At 42.7% G+C, this 21,260-nt stretch overlaps 1 protein-coding gene across 1 annotated transcript; it reads left to right on the top strand.

The window, feature by feature from the left end:
- The first annotated feature begins 1,000 nt into the window (after positions 1 to 1,000).
- Positions 1,001 to 19,974, top strand: LOC149388482 (protein DETOXIFICATION 14-like). Its single transcript, XM_089622443.1, has 7 exons — positions 1,001 to 1,201; positions 1,265 to 1,441; positions 7,851 to 8,395; positions 8,743 to 8,829; positions 9,267 to 9,323; positions 9,730 to 10,174; positions 19,885 to 19,974. Exons 1-7 carry the CDS (start codon positions 1,001 to 1,003, stop codon positions 19,972 to 19,974), a joined length of 1,602 nt encoding a protein of 533 aa, XP_089478569.1.
- Positions 19,975 to 21,260: the final 1,286 nt, after the last annotated feature.

The raw sequence follows: 21,260 nt of genomic DNA, 5'->3' as shown, positions 1-21,260 counted from the left end.
CATAACCGTCAAGAACTCGCTACACCATAGCCCTATGGAGGCTTAGTTCATGGTGATACAAAGAACAAAGAAAACATAAATCAAGAACAATGAAACCAACATAATCTTCATAAATAAATGGAGTTCAAGAGATAGAGGAAGAGGATAAAACTATGGTGGTGGTGGCTGGACGAATTCCGGTGAGATGGCACTCCGATCTCCTTCTTCTCCAAAGCAAAACCAAGAGAAACTCTTAGGAAAAAATGAAGAACAAAGAAAAGCTCTCTCTCACATGAGATGAGATGAGATCCCCCAAACCCTCGCATGCTTTAGTATGATTGTATTTGTTTTTTTAAGGATGAATGGGGTCATTTTCGGAGCCATCTGGACCTTTCATTTTGATCCAATGGCCAAAATCCGCTCAGAAACGCAACATTGGAAAAAGCTGATTTCGGGACCGCGCGGCGCGCACTTTTTTCTGCGCGGCGCGCAGATCATTTTTTCAGCTTCGCGCGGTTCGCGCGTACGACTCTGGAGGCAAAAACGACGAAATTTTCGTCCGCGCGCCACGCGCTTCCGGTTCGCTGCACACCGTTTTTTAAACGGTCGTAACTCCTAGCTCCGATGTCCGATTTCTGAAAATAAACATGCGTTGGAAAGCTAAGAGGGAGCTCTATCCAATTCTGGAAGTGGATCATCCAGAATCATCATTTAAAAATCCCAAAATCCTGCCGAAGAGGACGTCGTTCCTTGTTTCGCTCCAAGTTGTCCAAATGTGTATGAATCTCCTTGAAATTGTTCGGAATCGTCACATGATGCGCTAATAACCTCCTCAAGACCCAATTGACCTTTTAAACCTGAAAATCACTCACAAACATACAAAAACTATCAAAAACACTTGAGGACTCGTTAGTTTTTAGTCTGGGAAATAGGAGTTTTACGCGTAATAAACGCACCTATCACTCGCGCGGTGACTGGCGAGTCTCCCACCTCTGGACACAGAGAAGGACACCGAGACGCTATGAACCCAACCTTCGACAAGCTGGAACCCGCCGAGGACTCACCGGCTGATCTGCGTCGCCAACAACAGACACGCTCAAGAAAAATTAAGAAGAAAAGAGAAGAAGATTTCATCTTTATTCTCCACTTGGCGGAGAATAACGCTGCCCACTGGTTCGTTCTTGTCACACCTTCACGAAACATTCCTCGCCGGAGCTCAACCGTAAAGCTCCTTCGCTGCTGGTCCGTAACGCCATCTACAGAGACTCAGTTCGTGACGGTGTAGAAAAAGGTCTTCACCTTCTTCTTCTCCGACGAACCCACTTGGAGCAGAGACGCCGTAGACCACGGAGCCGCCAAAGATTCCCACGCAGAAGACACCGCCGAAGGTCTCCGTGCCGCTAACCCTTACGAAAACCTGATTGAGGCCGCGAGCCCAAATTCATGCCGAAGACGCGACCTTGTGCCAGAGATTCATCTACCGCCGACCTCGTCGCCTAGGATTCCCGCACCGAGATTCTGGTCCATGGCTAACTACTCGTGCGCCGACTCACACGCAACGAGAGCCCAACAAAAGAAAATAAACGCATATATACCTATACAGATTATGTGTGAAAATGTATAGAAACATATATAAAAAAATGTATATATATATAGAGAAAGATATATATATATATATATATATAAACATAATACATATATATAAATATAAACATAGAATAAATATATTAAAAGAAATAAGATCCGTTGAGCACCGCATCAAGTCGTTCCGCATGACATCCCGCCGACGACCAGGACCACGCACCTTCTATCAAAGTGATGCGATGCACCGCTCGGCAAAGCAATAAGTCATGCTTGACAAGACGGCGTCCTAGACAGACCTGCTTAACAGACCACTCGATGGGACACGCGTGACATGACGAAGTCCCACGACGAGATGATAAAACTCCCACGACGTGAAACTACCCCCGACGGAGCCCCTCGGCAAAACGGAGAGTCCGGCCGACGAGATGAAGTCCTTGACGACCCCTCGGCTAGAAGACGAGGCCGGCACAACAAAATAATTAACGTCCCAACGGACCCTTCCGCAAAACGAAGAGAGCTCGCGGCGTCGAGACCTCTCACAAAAAAAAATATAAGAGAGCTCGCGGAGTCGAGACCTCTCACAAAAAATATGGGGAGCTCGCGGAGTCGAGACCTCTCTAAAAATGAAAAAAAAAAATAGAGAGCTCGCGGCGTCAAGACCTCTCACAAAAAATAGAGAGCTCGCGGCATCGAGACTTCTCACAAAAAAAAATAGAGAGCTCGCGGCGTCGAGACCTCTCACAAAAAAAATAGAGAGCTCGCGGAGTCGAGACCTCTCACAAAAAAAAAATAGAAAGCTCGCGGCGTCGAAACCTCTCACAAAAAAAAATAAGAGCTAGCAGAGTCGAGACCTCTCACAAAAAATATGGAGAGCTCGCGGAGTCGAGACCTCTCACAAAAAAAAATAGAGAGCTCGCGGCGTCGAGACCTCTCACAAAAAATAGAGAGCTCGCGGAGTCGAGACCTCTCACAAAAAAAATATAGAGCTCGCGGCGTCGAGACCTCTCACACAAAAAAATAGAGAGCTCGCGGCGTCGAGACCTCTCACAAAAAAAATAGAGAGCTCGCGGCGTCGAGACCTCTCACAAAAAAAATAGAGAGCTCGCGGCGTCGAGACCTCTCACAAAAAAAAATAGAGAGCTCGCGGAGTCGAGACCTATCACAAAAAAAAAATAGAGAGCTCGCGGCGTCGAGACCTCTCACAAAAAAAATAGAGAGCTCACGCAGTCGAGACCTCTCACAAAAAAAAATAGAGAGCTCGCGCAGTCGAGACCTCTCACAAAAAAAAATAGAGAGCTCGCGCAGTCGAGACCTCTCACAAAAAAAAAATAGAGAGCTCGCGCAGTCGAGACCTATCACAAAAAAAAAAATAGAGAGCTCGCGCAGTCGAGACCTCTCACAAAAAAAAATAGAGAGCTCGCGGCGTCGAGACCTCTCACAAAAAAAAATAGAGACCTTGCGGCGTCGAGACCTCTCACAAAAAAATAGAGAGCTCGCGGAGTCGAGACCTCTCACAAAAAAAATAGAGAGCTCGCGGCGTCGAGACCTCTCACACAAAAAAATAGAGAGCTCGCGGCGTCGAGACCTCTCACAAAAAAAATAGAGAGCTCGCGGAGTCGAGACCTCTCACAAAAAAAAATAGAGAGCTCGCGGCGTCGAAACCTCTCACAAAAAAAAATAAGAGAGCTCGCGGAGTCGAGACCTCTCACAAAAAATATGGAGAGCTCGCGGAGTCGAGACCTCTCACAAAAAAAAATAGAGAGCTCGCGGCGTCGAGACCTCTCACAAAAAAATAGAGAGCTCGCGGAGTCGAGACCTCTCACAAAAAAAATTTAGAGCTCGCGGCGTCGAGACCTCTCACACAAAAAAATAGAGAGCTCGCGGCGTCGAGACCTCTAAGAAAAAAAAATAGAGAGCTCGCGGCGTCGAGACCTCTCACAAAAAAAATATAGAGAGCTCGCGGCGTCGAGACCGCTCACAAAAAAAAAATAGGAGAGCTCGCGGAGTCGAGACCTCTCACACAAAAAAATAGAGAGCTCGCGGCGTCGAGACCTCTCACACAAAAAAATAGAGAGCTCGCGGCGTCGAGATCTTTCACACAAAAAAAATAGAGAGCTCGCGACGTCGAGACCTCTCACAAAAAAAAAATAGAGAGCTCGCGGCGTCGAGACCTCTCACAAAAAAAATATAGAGAGCTCGCGGCGTTGAGACCGCTCACAAAAAAAAAATAGGAGAGCTCGCGGAGTCGAGACCTCTCACAAAAAATATTGAGAGCTCGCGGAGTCAAGAACTCTCTAAAAAAAATAAAATAATAATAATAAAACAAAACAAAAAAAAGAGAGTGCCGACAAGACTACAAAGTTTCCCGCACGACAAGTCGCACGCGAAACTGGGGGGTTGATGATGAACAGGGACTAGAGACGTCAAAAACGTCCAACCCGACAACAAGGAAGGCGGCGAGGCGCCCTCCGGGGCACTCACGCGGGTCAGAGACGTCAAGTACGTCCAACCCAACAGCGAGGAAGGCGGCGAGGCGCCCTCCGGGGCACTCACGCGGGTCAGAGACGTCAAGTACGTCCAACCCAACAAAGAGGAATGCGGCGAGGCGTCCTACGGGACACTCACGCGGGTCAGAGACATCAAAGATGTCCGGTCCAACAGCGAGGAAGGCGGCGAGGCGCCCACAAGGCACTCACGCGAATAGGGACTCGAGACATCAAAGATGTCCGGCCCAACAGCGAGGAAGGCGGCGAGGCACCCACGAGGCACTCACGCGAACAGGGACTCGAGACATCAAACATGTCCGGTCCAACAGCGAGGAAGGCGGCGAGGCGCCCACGAGGCACTCACGCGAACAGGGACTCGAGACATCAAAGATGTCCGGCCCAACAGCGAGGAAGGCGGCGAGGCGCCCACGAGGCGCTCACGCGAACATGGACTCGAGACATCAAAGATGTCCGGCCCAACAGCGAGGAAGGCGGTGAGGCGCCCACGAGACGCTCACGCGAACAGGGACTCGAGACATCAAAGATGTCCGGCCCAACAGCGAGGAAGGCGGCGAGGCGCCCACGAGGCAGTCACGCGAGCAGGGACTCGAGACATCAACGATGTCCGGCCCAACAGCGAGGAAGGAGGCAAGGCGCCCCTAAAGTCAAAGACATCAAAGCAAGCAAGATATTCAACACAGTATAACATTCAAAGACGAAGATCGAAGATAACTCTCATTCCACCATTTGACACCACAAAAGAGAGTCAAAACAAGATCTAACTAGGTGCACAACCGACCACACCGTCTCCGAAATCATCATCTAACTATGCGCACAAAAACCGCGCTACACCAAAAAAAAAAAATAGAGAGCTCGCGGAGTCGAGACTTCTCAAAAAAAAAAAAAAAAAAAAAAGAGCTCGCGGCGTCGAGACCTCTCACAAAAAAAATAGAGAGCTCGCGGAGTCGAGACCTCTCACAAAAATATGGAGAGCTCGCGGAGTCGAGACCTCAACAAAAAAAAGGAAAAAAAAAAGGAGGCTACAAGACTACAAAGTTTCCCGCACGACAAGCCGCACGCAAAACTGGGGGGTTAATGTTATACCGTCTTTTTTCTTATGGTAAAAACGACGCCTAAATTGCAAAAATGACGTTACAATATAAAAGGACAAATTAGTCAAAGGCTAAAAATACGCATGACTAAAACCAAGCGAATTTTCAACAAGCGACAAGCAAATTTGGGACAAGCGACAAGCGAATTTGAGACAAACGACAAGCGGATTTGCGACAAGCGACAAGCGAACAAGCGATAAGCGACAAGCGAATTTGGGACAAGCGACAAGCGAATTTTCAACAAGCGACAAGCGAATTTGTAACACGCGACAAGCGAATTTGAGACAAGCGACAAGCGAATTTGAGACAAGCGACAATCGGATTTGCGACAAGCGACAAGCGAATTTGCGACAAGCGGCATGCTTTCCCTATAAATAGCTCACTCACACAAATCAAAATTCAATTCACTCTCAACTCAGAATTCACTCTCAACTCAGAATCCTCTGAACTCAGAATTCATTGACAACTCAGAATCCTCTGAACTCAGAATTCACTCTGAACTCAGAATCCTCTGAACTCAGAATCCTCTCAACTCTCATTTTTCTCTCAACCCCAGAATTCTCTCGGCCAAATACTCTCCCAACTTCAAAATTATCGTGGATCATCAACAAAGACTGAGAGCCACCTCTCGACGGGAGGAAGAAATGGTGGAAGAAGTGAAAGCTTTGAGCTGTATTAGTGGGCCAATGGTGGTCATGTGCCGAGACTCCGATTTTATGAGTATTTATACCCCTTATGGTAAGGGTTTATTGTGATTTTCCGTGAAAGAAACCGATAGATTTCAAAATAAAAAATGATACCTCACATCAAGTCACTATTCCAAATCCATGATGTTGATGTTCTGAATCTAGAAAAAACCAACCCAACAAAAAATTCTCAATTTGAAGCCTAGTCCTCAATAGTCACGGCAAAAGAGTAGAACGGTACTAGTGAAGTCAGGAAGAATAAATAAGAAAATACCAAATTACAATAAAATAAGGTATTAAAGTTAAATTACAACAAAAAAACATTAAAATAAGGCTTTTTGGGCTTTTTGGCCTTTTGATTTAATATATTCAAATACCAAAGAAGAAAAAAGCACATAATTAATTATTTTTTTATAAGTTGGGGTGACGGGCCACTCCATGACTCATGTGGGTCCGCCCTTGCTAATATACATATATAACGGAAAAACGGTATCAAATAGTTCAATTTTAAATACAAAAATTTACCGATATAGGCCACATATAGATAAGCGTTTGAGTTTTAATCAGCGTTTTATAAATTTTCCGTAAATAGTAAAAAAAATTGTAAATATTTCGTAGATAGCCATATTTACTATAAAAATTAGGGAAAATAACACATTTATACCCTGTGTTTTAGTGAAATATCGAGTTTAACCCTCGGTTTTCAAAAATGTCGAGTTCATACCCTCTGTTTAACTAAAATGACGAGATTATACCATCTGTTTAACTAAAAAGACGAAATTATACCCTGAAATAGACAACAGTGTCACGAATATTCTTTTTATTGAATTTTCATTGACGTTGACTATAATATTTATATATAAACACCAATTATCTTTATTCATTCGCGCCATATATGTAATTTATTTAAAAACTAAAAAATAAACAACAGTCTCTTAATCGTGAAAAATACAGAAAGAGGCAAAGTGGTAAACATCGATAGTTGATAGTCATCAAAATCGCATATTCGAACCAGGATTTAGAGTTACAATTCGAACACGGAATGAAGTCATTTCTTATGAGGTATGAGTTTTATTATTTAATTTCAATTTAAGGCTATTTTTATTTCAAAATTGAGAATTTGAAAGTTAGGGTACTGATTTAGATTTGATTCGATTTTTCTTATATAAGAGTTAATATCAATGAAAGGGAGATTTGTGAGGTTGTTATTCATTTCAGGGTATAATTTCGTCATTTTAGTTAAACAAATGGTATAATTTCGTCATTTTAGTTAAACAGAGGGTATGAACTCGACATTTTTGAAAACCGAGGGTTAAACTCGACATTTCACTAAAACACAAGGTATAAATGTGTTATTTTCCCTAAAAATTACTCTGCGTTTTTGGTTATTTTGATAGCGTAAATAGATTTACGTGATTATTTACAAAAAATTAACGAAACGTTGGCTATTTCAAAAAATTTAACGTTTCATATGGCTAGATAACCACTAGACCCTTTTAATTATAGTTTAATTATTATGTGCTATAGCGAAGTATATATGCCATTAGTTTTAAAATCCTATAATCAATTTGAACAGAGACAATTAGTTATGAATAACCATTTTTAAAACTAATTAACTGATTTTTTAATTTTTATTCTAATTTGGAACAAAGTTATTTGAAAAGAACTTTGTTTGAACTGACACCGGTTATGAAACCGGATAATCGATATTTGGATAACCAGTTTCAGACCTTGATAACTGCTTTTTAAAATCGGTTTTCAAACTAGATATCGATTATTAAAATGAGGTTAACCAAAAATTTGTATAACTTTGATTTGGACCAATTCGATCCAGTTATTGGTCCAAAAATTTGAAAACCGAAAAATTTAATTTTGATTTCTAAAACGGGCCTAAACTAAATTGAACCAAACCGGTTTCAGCCATAAAAAAAATCCTTCATTTAAGTGAAACAAATGAAAAGAAAAAAAAAACTAAATTTTTGAAGATTATTTGACTTGGCAAGTATGGAATGGCTGGCGCGTTGGAGACTCTCTCCGGCCAAGCCTATGGTGCTAAGCAATACAAAAAGGTCGGAGCCCAAACAAACACAGCGATCGTAGCCCTTGCGTTTACGTGCCTCCATCTCTCTTTCCTTTGGATTTCTATGGGAAAAATATTGATTTGGATGGGACAAGATCCGTCAATATCCAAAGAAACCGGGAGATTCGCTCTCTTTCTTGTCCCCGCGCTCTTTGCCTACGCAGCCGTTCAACCCCTCGCGCGATACTTCCAATCGCAGAGCCTTATCGCTCCTTTGTTGGCGAGCGAGCTCGCCTCTATCTTGTGCCACATGGCGCTCTGTTGGACCCTCGTGTTTCAGTTCGGGCTAGGGCATCTTGGAGCGGCTGTGTCCATCGGTGTCTCTTATTGGCTCAACGTGACTTTGTTGTCTCTTTACATGCTATTCTCGCCCTCGTGCGAGCCCACGCGGGCTCCACTTTCTTTCGAGGTTTTCTGTGGTTTCCGAGAGTTCTTGCGCTTCGCTGTTCCTTCTGCGGTGATGGCATGGTAACATACATTTTACCTTTTAAGTTAAATTAGCTCGTATAAGTTTACTATGTATTTATTTGAGTCTATTAGGTATATAGTCATATTTACAGTTTCGCATTGATATATAGTCAACGTTTCGTTAAGCTTAGATAAGTGGCAATGTCCATGTATATACATGTGTAAATTGACGTAAATACCTCACTATTTTATTTCGGTGAAAGGGTAAATCAGGAATGTCACGTCATTTTTATGGCTATTTATTTAAAATTTACGAAACGTTGACTGTATAGCAATCTCATATGTTTTAATTGGCTAATTTCCGAATTTTTTGTATTTATTTTCTTTTTTGATTTATATTTTGCAAGCCTTGAGTGGTGGTCATTTGAGCTTCTCATATTACTCTCCGGCTTTCTTCCTAATCCCGAGCTTGAGTCTTCAGTCATGTCAATATGGTATGCCATCGATCTATATATCTCGCTCTATATCTATATATTTATACACTACTACTATTTTGGGTTTGGACAATCGTTACAAACACATGCATAAATAATTCTTTTTCCCAAGGCTATTTCAATTTTGCATGTTAAAGACCTATATATTATATGTATGCATTTTAGGATGGAATACTTTGAGCATTAATGTAATTATTATGTTTGCATGCTTATATGGTTTGTATACGTTTCTCTGAGAGTATGTACGTACGCCGTTGAAATTCTGATTGTATTATCCTAATATTTATTCTCCGTACACTTTTATTGGTCATTTTGGGACTCACGAGTTTAATATCCTGTCAATAACTTGTAAACTATTATTACAAAAGATATCTCAACATTTATTTCTTTATGAATAATTGATATCTTATATTTGTCTTTCAATTTTTTTAAAACAGTTTATCAACGATCACTACCCTTTACACAATACCCGAAGGGCTTAGCGCGGCTGCAAGGTAATTGCGGTTAATTATTTGAGGCATACTCATCTTTATTCATCCTATCACGTAGCTCAATAAAAATTAAAAATTAAAAAACTATAATATATAAATTACCTTATATGTTTTGTTTGGTCTTTTTATCTATTCGACGTGGGACGTCCTTAACAATTGTTGCTATAGCATGGAGAATTAAACACGTGACCTTTTTATTTTTGGTGCTTGATTATTAATATAATATGATGCTGACTCTTTGAGCTCACTTAACATGAGTCAAATTCGACAAAGAGTAACTTGTGACCTTATAAATCTTGTTTGGCCTCTTAATATTTTTCTGACATCAGATTCTTATCATGTTTTTTTTTAACATGTTCAAACACTAGAGATTTATTTTATAAATTGTTTTAATTTGTTTTACGAATAGCACGAGAGTGGCAAATGAATTAGGAGGCGGTGACCCTCGAGCAGCTCGGCTCGTCGTGCAATCAGTCATGTCACTTGCGGTCTCACAGGCTCTCCTCGTGAGCTCGACTCTCTTTGTCGGCCGTAGCGTTTTGGGTCACCTTTTTAGCAATGACGAGGAAGTCGTGAAATACGTGACCTCAATGGCCGCTCTAATTTGCATTGGGGTCGTATTCGATAGTTTACAATGTGTCCTCTCGGGGATCGCCAGAGGATGTGGATGGCAAGATTTGGGAGCCTTTGTCAACCTTGGAGCCTACTATTTCGCCGGAATTCCCATTTCGGTCACACTCGGATTTTGGTTCGACTTCAGAGGAACAGGACTTTGGGTTGGGATTGTGCTTGGTTCATTTCTGCAATCACTTCTTCTTTCTCTAGTCATAATTTTCACAAATTGGGAAAATAAGGTTAGTCTTTCGCGGCGTTTAAGATATAATCTATATTTCTTAAATGATTTATATCGAATAGACCGGTTGATATTGTTAGTTATTGGCATACTAGTAATAAGCTATTTAAATATAAGAATACGTCGCAATTGGAACATTCAGGGCTTTGGGTTGAACATGGTATTTTAACATTCCATTCCCATGTTTTACTATTGAAATTCTGATTAGTTGCAAAGGCAAGATGTCGCACACAATGTGTTGACAATGTGTCCGACAACTTGCTTGAACACAGATATGGATAAACAACAAAAGTGCAGAAATAAAGTACACAGGATATGGTTACCCAGTTCGGTGAAACACACCTACGTCTGGGGGCACGCTGCCAGTGGAAAGGATTTTCACTATCTTGTAGTCAATAGTACACACAAGGTTATATCTGATTACAATCAAAAAATCAATAAAACCTAGAGACTATTACTACCAGTGATCACCTAGACAGGGACTCCCCCTGAATTTGAGCTCCGTCTCAATTCCACCCTTCGAGCAACCTCCTGGCTCGGTTGACCTTCAGTCTTCAGAAGCACGTGAACCTTCAATCACGAAAAGCACAAGAACCCAAATCTCACATACACTCAATCTGTAGAATAGTGTTTGAGAGAGTACACCACTTAAAACCAAAACACACAGCCTCCCAGTCCGCCGGTCTTGCACGTCTAAGAGCTCTGAGTGTTTGATCAAAAGTGTCAAGGCTGCTAAGGGAGAGCACACGGCTTTTATAGCAGCTGGACAATCCTGGAAGATATCTCGGGTTTCCTTACCCGGCCTCATGCGAATATCTCAACGTAAAGACTCCATCAAAGAGAATATTCGTGCAAAGAAGATAGCAGCGGAGGATATCTTGCAATGAAGGCTCCAGCGAGGCAGATATCTTGAAATGAAGACAGCAGCAAGGCAATAACACAGCAATAAATCACCAGCGAAGCAATCTGTCGAAACTGGAAACTTGCCTGAAATACTGTCTGCACATACGAGGAAAGATGTCAATCCAGAAGAAGAAACATAACATCCGACATCTTTCCATACCACTTGCACTAAAAAATAAAGCCAACAAAACAACGTAACAACAATCTCCCCCTTTGGCTATTTTATAGGCAAGCACTTCCAGGACCAGTTCTCATACAAGCGTCAAAACCAGAAAGAGAGTCAAAATAAATGACCTCATGACGCCTCTCCCCCTGATTGCCTCAAAAAGATACCAAAGGCAAGGATCGACCAACACAGAGGGAGGAACAAAAGCCTGAAAAGGGAATGAGAACTAGGAAAACAGCATATCATTCAGCAGAAAAAGTACGATAGAGCTGTCTTACAAAGATCCAAAACGAAACATATCAGTCTGAAGCACAAGGGGAAAAAAGCAAAAGATGTCTAGAACAGAGAATATTACAGACCAGAACCGAATCAACCAATAGTATCCTGATCATCCTCATACACATCATCTTCAGAATCAGAGTCTTCAGTGGCTTCAGAGATATGAGACCCAGTGGCAGGACCTGGTTGAGACGAGGACGCACCATCCATGGTAGAAGGAAGAGTCATGACAGAGATAAGACGCTCACACGCAGTCTTTCGACGAGAGGAGATGGCAATGACTTCCTTAAGAGCAGCAACTTCTTCCATCAAGCCCTTGAGGATATCGCTCTTGGCATTTTCTGACAGGGGAGCCACTTTGATGGTACCACCAGCCGGGACAGATGTTGCGACAGAAGGCATGACAAGGTCCCTGGCATGTTTCCCTTCAAACAACTTAGGACTGAAAGAGAGTTCACTGGGAGGTTTACCTGCAACATCGTCAGCCCTGAGCAGATCCTTCTTCTGAGCAACCAGCAAGCCAGACAGGATCGAAGGAAAGCCAATAGGAAGCTTTACTGCATAGGACTTAGCATGCTTCGCCAGGTGACTGAAAACAAACTCCCCAAAGTCAAAGGACGCCCGAGTGCCAATCTGGAAAATGAGGCATGCCAGGTCGGAGTTGATGCTTGAGCCGTGAGAGGAAGGGGCCCAATTAGCAATCCCAATTCTGTACAGAACAGAATACTTTGCCGAGAGATCTGAGGACGGCAGGGAACCCTTGGTGGGCCATGTCTTCTTATCATCGTTGGTGAGCTCTTTGGCAACCTCATCCAAGGAAGGAAGCCGATCAGCAGTGACAATTTTTCCTCTACCCAAAAACTCGTTGATGGCAGTGGATGATATATCAAAGCAATGGCCACGAACATAGACTTTCCCAAACTCAGGGTGATGGGGCTGGTCAATCTCAGAGGACAAATTCACGATGCACTCTTTTACCAGTCTGGGATAATAAGGACCGATCCCAGTGACAGTCTTCCCAAGTTGAGCGTCGGACAAGAGTTCCATGATCACATCAATCTTCAGAGCCTCTTTAGACAATTCTTTTTCCGGAAAAATGGATCTGTGATAGACATACCTCCATTTTCTGACACGATCTTCCTCATGGAAGGAGACATTGTCTAGAGGAGCGGCGGGGACATCCTTGGGAAGCTTTTGGCCTCCGACAGTTTTCCTGGAGATGAGAGACATCCCTTCAGGACGGGCAACATCTTCTTCCTCTTCCAAGTCTTTCAGAACATCTGGAATTGTCTTTTCAACAGACTTTCCCTTCAGCCTTTTCTTGTTCAAACCCATCTTTACTGGTTTCTTCATCTTCTTTTTAGCCGGGATGGTAGTGGGAGCAGCTTCTTCCACCAGCTTTCTTTTCTTCTTTTTCTTCTATGAGAGAAGAGTGGCTAGACACACATCATCATCTTTCTGAATTTTCCTTTTCAGAGAAGCAAGGATATCTTCTCCAACATCCTGGATAGGGTCGGATGTTCTTTCTTGCCTCTGAGAAGATGCAGGCACATCTTGCGAAACATCTTTACTTAAGCCTAACATGCCCTCAATGGCATCTTCCGGAGTAGGCTCTTGAGGCAGCGAAACCTTATCAATAGAGGAGGCAGAGACAGTAGGATTACCTATTACAACCTTGTGAGGGCTTTCGACGGGGGAAACACCAGATGGGGTTTCTTCTTCAGGATCATCAGCACTTCTTCTTTCTTCCTCAGACGAGCTGCTGGAACTAACTCCTCCTGTGATGTCTGTGATGGAGAGAGCAGCTTTCTTCAGAATAGTGCGTCTGGCGGCAGATAGAGATGGATTCTCAGGTGGTACTGATGACCCAGCGATCGCACCTCCGGCCTGACCATCGGCGCGTATGCTGGGTTTCAGACCACGAACCCTAACTCCATGCATGTTGCTCTCAGCACTGGGCTTTCTTGTCCCGACATTTTTCTTCCTCATTGTGGCTTCGACTTTTCCAGAGGGAGTAGAGGTACTGATCCCGCTTCTTGTACCCACCATTTTGGAAAAAGAAATGAGGAAACTGTCACAAAGGTAACTGTCAAAATGGGTAAGACAGCAAATTCGGGAAACAAATCTTAGGAGCACTGAAGAAGAATAAGAAATTTCGAAATTCAAACAGAAAATAACTTCCCCTTCTTTCTCGGAAGAGTAACCGTCTGCATGAGTGAGAACATGGCAAGAAAAACGACGTCGCAACTTCAAGTGGGCCTTGAAAGTTCCTGGGCCCTGAGAGACAACACTTGGCAATATAGCCCGGCAAAACAGTCGAATGGGCCAACCAGAAACATGGGCCCATGAGAAAAATAACACACCAGTAACACGAACAAGGGTCAGCGAAGGATTAGCGCAAAAGTTAAGACCAAAAAATCCTTCGATAAACAATAATTGCTATTGATCAATAACACATAACCCAAGAGAGGATCTGAGATTTTCAAACCGGTTAGCATCCAAAGCCTTGGTGAAAATATCTGCAAGCTGTTTCTCGGTGTGAATGTATTCGAGTTTGATCTTCTTTTCTTCCACGAGATCTCGAATAAAATGATGTCTGATCTCAATATGCTTGGTCTTACTGTGTTGAACAGGATTCTTTGAGATGTTGATGGCGCTAATGTTGTCGCAGAATAATGTCATGACATCTTGTCCAACATCATACTCGGCGAGCATCTGCTTCATCCAGAGAAGCTGAGTGCAACTGCTCCCAGCAGCGATGTATTCAGCCTCAGCTGTAGACAAGGAAACACAGTTTTGCTTCTTGCTGAACCAGGAGATGAGATTGTTTCCAAGATAGAAACATCCACCAGAAGTACTCTTTCTATCAATCGTGCTACCTGCCCAGTCAGCATCACAGTATCCCACAAGCGTAGAAGAAGTATCATAGGTATATAGTAAACCGAAATCAGCAGTGCCTGAGATGTACCTTATGATTCGCTTAGCTTGAGCCAGATGGCTGGCTTTGGGATTGGCTTGATAGCGCGCACAAACACCTACAGAGTAGGCTATATCTGGTCGGCTGGCAGTGAGATAAAGAAGACTGCCAATGATGCTCCTGTAGAGACTTTGATCAACAGATTCTCCATGCTCATCCTTAGTGAGTTTGATGTGAGTAGCGGCCGGGGTCCGCTTGTGAGAGGATTTCTCCAGACCAAACTTTTTCACCAAGTTTTTGGCATACTTACTTTGGGAAAGGAAGATACCATCATTCATCTGTTTGATCTGAAAACCCAGAAAGTAGTTTAATTCGCCGACCATACTCATCTCAAATTCTGACTACATTTGTCGAACAAAAAGATCCACCATTTTGCTTGACATTCCTCCAAAGACGATGTCGTCAACATAAATCTGAGCTATCATGAGATTGCCATTCTCCTTTTTCACGAACAAAGTCTTGTCAACGCCACCTCGAGTATACCCATTCTGCACAAGAAATTGGGTAAGTCTTTCATACCAAGCACGAGGGGCCTGCTTAAGGCCGTAGAGAGCTTTTCTGAGTTTGTAGACATGTTGAGGAGAGCTAGGATCTGTAAACCCTTTCGGTTGAGCTACATAAACTTCCTCATTCAAGTACCCATTGAGGAAAGCACTCTTAACGTCCATCTGATAAAGCTTGAATTGCAGGTGACAAGAGATGCCAAGCAAAAGTCTGATAGCTTCTAGTCTCGCAACAGGGGCAAAGGTTTCATCAAAATCAACACCTTCCACCTGTGAATAGCCCTGCGCCACAAGTCTAGCTTTGTTGCGAGTTATATTACCATGTTCATCAGATTTATTCTTAAAAATCCATTTAGTCCCAATGACATTTACATTGTTAGGCTTGGGGACCAGCTCCCAGACTTGGTTTCTTTCAAACTGAACCAGTTCTTCTTGCATAGCATTAACCCAATATTCATCATCAATAGCCTCGTTAACATTTTTTGGTTCAATCTTAGAGACGAAGCAGAGATTACCAATCATTTCCCGGTAGTTAACAGGAGGTTTTGGACGAGTCTTTATTCCTTCACTGATTTCGCCAATCACCTCATGAGCAGGATGATTTTTCTGAATTCTTCGAGAGGGGACTCTCTGTTCAGTCTCAGGAGGGGAGCCTTCATCTGGAACAATGTCGCTAACTTTGTCATCAGCATCAGTCCTGACATTCGGATTTCCAGTGGAGATGTCGTCCAAGGAGTTAGCAGCATCTGTCCTGACATCTGGGTTACTGGAAAAAACTTCATCCTCATCATTAGGACTGTTAGTAGCATCATGATCATCATCATTTATCACCACGTTTATTGATTCCATTATAGTCTTAGTGCGTTTGTTAAAAACACGGTATGCACGACTATTTCTAGAGTATCCAAGGAATATACCTTCATCACTTTTCGGGTCAAATTTACGCCGTGGATCCCTGTCAGCAAGAATATAACACACCGAACCAAAAACATGGAAGTATTTCACATTTGGCTTTCTCCCCCTCCATATTTCATAATGAGTGCTGGAAGTACCTGGACGAATAGTAACTCGATTGTGAATATGGCAGGCAGTATTTAAAGCTTCAGCCCAGAAATGTGGTGGAATATTCTTGGCCAACATCATTACTCTAGCCATCTCCTGAAGGGTTCGATTTTTTCGTTCAACAATTCCATTTTGTTGAGGTGTGATAGGAGCTGAGAACTCATGTGCTATCCCTTCTTCAATACAAAACTTAGCAAAGCTTATGTTCTCAAATTCCCTCCCATGATCACTCCGAATTCTGATCACTTTGCCTATGCTCTCCCCTTTTTCTCTCTGAACCTTCTTACAAAGAGCTTCAAAAACAGCAAAAGTGTCAGACTTTTCACGAATAAAATCAACCCACGTGTACCTGGAGTAGTCATCCACACAGACGAACACATATCTCTTCCCTCCAAGGCTCTTGACCTGCATCGGTCCCATCAGGTCCATGTGGAGAAGTTCCAGAACCCGAGATGTGGTAAGATGTTGCACCATCTTGTGGGGCTTCTTGACCTGTTTCCCAATCTGGCACTCACCGCAAATTTTACCTTCGACAATCTTCAGATTTGGGACACCGATGATAGCATTCTCAGAGACAATTTTCTGCATACTTCTGAGATTTAGATGACCGAGCTTTTCATGCCACAGCTTGGTTTCATCTGCTTTGGTCAAGAGACACTTGCTGGTAGGTGCGGGGTTCCACATATAGCAGTTGTCACGTGATCTGTTTCCTCGCATAAGTTCATCCTGATCTTCATTAATCACCACACACTTATCACGAGTAAAGTTGACATGCAAATTCAGATCACAAAGTTGACTAATACTAATGAGATTAGCAGTGAGTCCTTCTACCAACAAAGCCTCAGTCAAACAAGACATACCAGGATAGTTTAATTGACCTTTACCCACAATTTTGGCTTTGACTCCATCTCCAAAGGTAACATGGCAGTTCGAGTAAGGTTTTATGTTGGTCAGAAAGGTGTGATCCCCAGTCATATGACGAGAACAGCCGCTGTCGAAGTACCAGTCATTCCCGGTGGAAGCGCTCAGAGAGGTGTAGGCAATATTGGCATGATAGGAGGTATTCTTCACTCTCCATTCCATCCGAGTAGCAGGTTGTTGATGAGAGGAGACATTTCTGTGGATGGACCTGTGTTGACGGATATTTCTCCCATACAGACGATAGCAGAAAGGACGGATATGTCCCTTTCTTCCACAATAATGGCATACCCAGCGAGGTCTGTTGACAGGAGACCTGTTTGGTCCAGATTGATGATATCGAGAAATGTCATGAAATTTGTTGTTACCAGATGATTGAGGCAAGTTTCGTGACATCTGGCTAGTCTGCTTTTGGGGAACGAACGTAGTCTGGGATGATGAAGCGCCATGGGTATATCCAAGTCCCTTCATGTTCTTCGCGGGTTTGCCGATGGTGAGGATTTTGTCAAGACTGTCAGTCCCAGAGTTCAGCATTCTAACAGTTTTAGTCATGTGCTCGAGTTCGCCGTTCAAACGACTGACTTCCTTCTTTAGATCCACAATAGTCTCCAGAAGTCTAGCTTTATCTTCAGTCAGGGTAAGGATGAGAGCACCCTGTTTGTCTAGAATCTGAGATTCCTCAACCCATTTGGTATGAAGGGTATTGTAGGCTTCATTCATAGCATCGTCAGATAGTTCATCATCAAGAACATATTTCTGAGAGTACTCACCAAATTCATTAGTAGACTCATGAGTATGAACAGAAGCAGTAAAGGCTACAAAATTACTTATCTGATCTGAGTCGCTCTCTTCATCTTCTTCATCTGAAAGAGTAGCGTTGTATCCCTTTTTCTGTCTCTTGAGGAAGTTGGGACATTCCTTCTGAATATGTCCAAATCCTTCACACTCGTGACACTGAATGCCTTTGCCTTTCCCAGATCGTTCACCACTTTTACTATTCCTGTGAGGATAAGTATTTTTCTGGAAACGTTGTTGGAAATTGTCCTTGACATCTTGTGAGACATTTTTCCCATTCATCTGATTAAGTCTTTTCATGACCCTGCCATAGTTTTTTGCAAGCATAGCAATAGTATCATCAATATCATTGTCAGAGTCTGAATATACCTGATCCCTCGGTTCATGAACAGAACTTTTGAGGGCCATCCCTCTTTGTTTCTTTTCCACCTTAGGAAGAGAGAGTTCAAATGTCATGAGAGATCCCATTAATTCGTCGAATTTCAACGTCTTTAGGTCATGAACTTCCTCAATGGCCGTGATTTTCATCTTGAATCTGGGGCTCAAAGCTCTCAGGGTTTTTCGAACAAGATCTTCATCTGTCATGGGTTTTCCGAGAGAATAAGATTCATTGGCGAGATCACGAATGCGAACGTTGAACTCAGCGACAGTTTCGTCTTCGAGCATCATGAGAGCTTCGAAATTGGTTGTGAGGTACTGAAGTTTTTGTTCCCGGACCTTTGTAGTTCCCTCATAGGCAACAGCGAGAATTTCCCAGGCCTCTTTGGCAGTAGTGCAAGTATTTATCAACCTGAAAACATCTTTATCAACACCATTAAATATAGCATTGAGAGCACGGGAGTTACCAAGGGCCGCCTCATCCTCAGTGGGGGTCCAGTCTTTTTCCGGCTTGGTTCCAGTACGGGCTCCTATGTCATCAGTAGTCACAGGAGCTTCCCACCCATGTATCACAGCTTTCCATGTTCGACTATCCAGGGACCTCAAGAAGGCGGTCATGCGTGCCTTCCAATATCTATAGTTGGTTCCGTCGAGTACTGGAGGGCGATTGACAGAACCTCCTTCTCGGGAACTATCCATAATAGGCAATCAGAAAGAAAATACAGGAAACCACCTAAGAGAACAAGGTGCCTGCTCTGATACCAATTGAAATTCTGATTAGTTGCAAAGGCAAGATGTCGCACACAATGTGTTGACAATGTGTCCGACAACTTGCTTGAACACAGATATGGATAAACAACAAAAGTGCAGAAATAAAGTACACAGGATATGGTTACCCAGTTCGGTGAAACACACCTACGTCTGGGGGCACGCTGCCAGTGGAAAGGATTTTCACTATCTTGTAGTCAATATTACACACAAGGTTATATCTGATTACAATCAACAAATCAATAAAACCTAGAGACTATTACTACCAGTGATCACCTAGACAGGGACTCCCCCTGAATTTGAGCTCCGTCTCAATTCCACCCTTCGAGCAACCTCCTGGCTCGGTTGACCTTCAGTCTTCAGAAGCACGTGAACCTTCAATCACGAAAAGCACAAGAACCCAAATCTCACATACACTCAATCTGTAGAATAGTGTTTGAGAGAGTACACCACTTAAAACCAAAACACACAGCCTCCCAGTCCGCCGGTCTTGCACGTCTAAGAGCTCTGAGTGTTTGATCAAAAGTGTCAAGGCTGCTAAGGGAGAGCACACGGCTTTTATAGCAGCTGGACAATCCTGGAAGATATCTCGGGTTTCCTTACCCGGCCTCATGCGAATATCTCAACGTAAAGACTCCATCAAAGAGAATATTCGTGCAAAGAAGATAGCAGCGGAGGATATCTTGCAATGAAGGCTCCAGCGAGGCAGATATCTTGAAATGAAGACAGCAGCAAGGCAATAACACAGCAATAAATCACCAGCGAAGCAATCTGTCGAAACTGGAAACTTGCCTGAAATACTGTCTGCACATACGAGGAAAGATGTCAATCCAGAAGAAGAAACATAACATCCGACATCTTTCCATACCACTTGCACTAAAAAATAAAGCCAACAAAACAACGTAACAACAATTATTAATAGCTGTGGACTTTGACACGTGTAAGATATTGTAATGTTGCAGGCGACGATGGCTAGGAGGAGAATATTTCAAGGAAGATCTTTAGATGAAGATAACAGAGTGACGATTGCTCATCAACGTTCAAGCTTCTAAAGAGCTTAGTAAATTTATTATGCTCATATTAGTTTTATTTACATGTACTTGCACTTTGTCTAGGTTAGTAAAAACTGTTTTACTTGAAAAATAAATTTTTTAAAATTCCGCCGCTTAACGAAGCGTTAAACTTTTTCTTAAACCCTAGATCGTTTCCAACAGAAAGCCCATTCCAGTACACACTAATCGCGTCTTCATCATCCAAAAGAAAAGGAACGTGGGATAGCATGTCAGAGGTTCGATTATGGTACTCCTTTGCAGTCTCCCCATCTCTCATCTTCCATGACCTCAAAACATGACGATAACGCCTTCTTTCCATTTTCGCACGCCAGCCCTTATATTGGTGAAATTTCGTATAACCCCATCCTTCATGTACTCCCATCTAGCTCCGGGGTGATCCCTTAGCTTTCCTTGCCAATACTCCAATACCTTCCAGCGGACCTTTAGTTCTGCAAAGGATACTTGCAATCTCTCTGGAACTTGCAACACCTTAAAACGGATGTCTATGTTATTGCACCACTCTCGTGTGCCGACGATATCTGTCGTCACGCTGCTAAGAACCGGAGGATTTGTCTCTTAAGAATTTGATCATGAGGTCACCATCAGCAATGCGACTCTGGCTTTCCGCGTTCACGTGTTTTGTTACTTCAACGTCCATCTAACAAAGAAGAAAGAGAAAAGCTAAACATACAACATAATAAAACAAAATTAACTTACTTGAGTAGGGGGAAGCCGTGCGATCGATAGCGAAGGGGGTCGTAGGTTCGTTGCTCTGATACCAACTGTGACGACCCGACTTTTCGGACCGTCATACTAAGCTTAATTCTTTAAAAAAAAAATTTATCCATTTTTTTTCTAAGTAAGAGAATTAAGCTTAGTATGACGGTCCGAAAAGTCGGGTCGTCACAAATATAAAGTGTTACAAAATGAGGGTGTATTCCTCCGCCATATGTGAGGGTTTTTAATGAATTGCCCGTGGTATCGCCCACGTTTCCTAAAAAAAAAAAAAAAAAAAAAAGAACTGTTACAAAAGTGATTAGACGCGACAATTATCACGATTATTCTTTCATTTATCACAGCTAAAATAGTCGTGGCCGTTACCTAGTTTGTTGTGGTGAAAAGGGAAAGAAAATAATGGTGATAATTAATATCCCATAAAACAAGAAACAACTCCCCTAAATAACATAATCGTAAAAATAATTTCCATTTTGAATAGAATTTTTCTTATTCTTCGCCATTTGAATCGAAAACGAGAATAAACCCAAAAAATCCCGTAAAAAGGCTGA

Source organism: Urtica dioica, chromosome 8 (assembly GCF_054948205.1).
Source record: "Urtica dioica subsp. dioica isolate 48M chromosome 8, U.dioica_male_clone48M_v1_H2, whole genome shotgun sequence".
Classification (NCBI taxonomy): Eukaryota; Viridiplantae; Streptophyta; class Magnoliopsida; order Rosales; family Urticaceae; genus Urtica; species Urtica dioica.
Note: the sequence above shows the minus strand (reverse complement) of the source record. Positions and strands in the feature narration are given on the sequence as shown.

Coding starts and splice junctions, on each gene's coding strand:
- LOC149388482 (XM_089622443.1), top strand. CDS start 1,001: ATGAACCCAACCTTCGACAAGCTGGAACCCGCCGAGGACTCACCGGCT. Junction 1,442..7,850: donor CATGCCGAAGACGCGACCTT/GTGCCAGAGATT, acceptor TGACTTGGCAAG/TATGGAATGGCTGGCGCGTT. Junction 8,830..9,266: donor TCTTCAGTCATGTCAATATG/GTATGCCATCGA, acceptor TTTTTAAAACAG/TTTATCAACGATCACTACCC.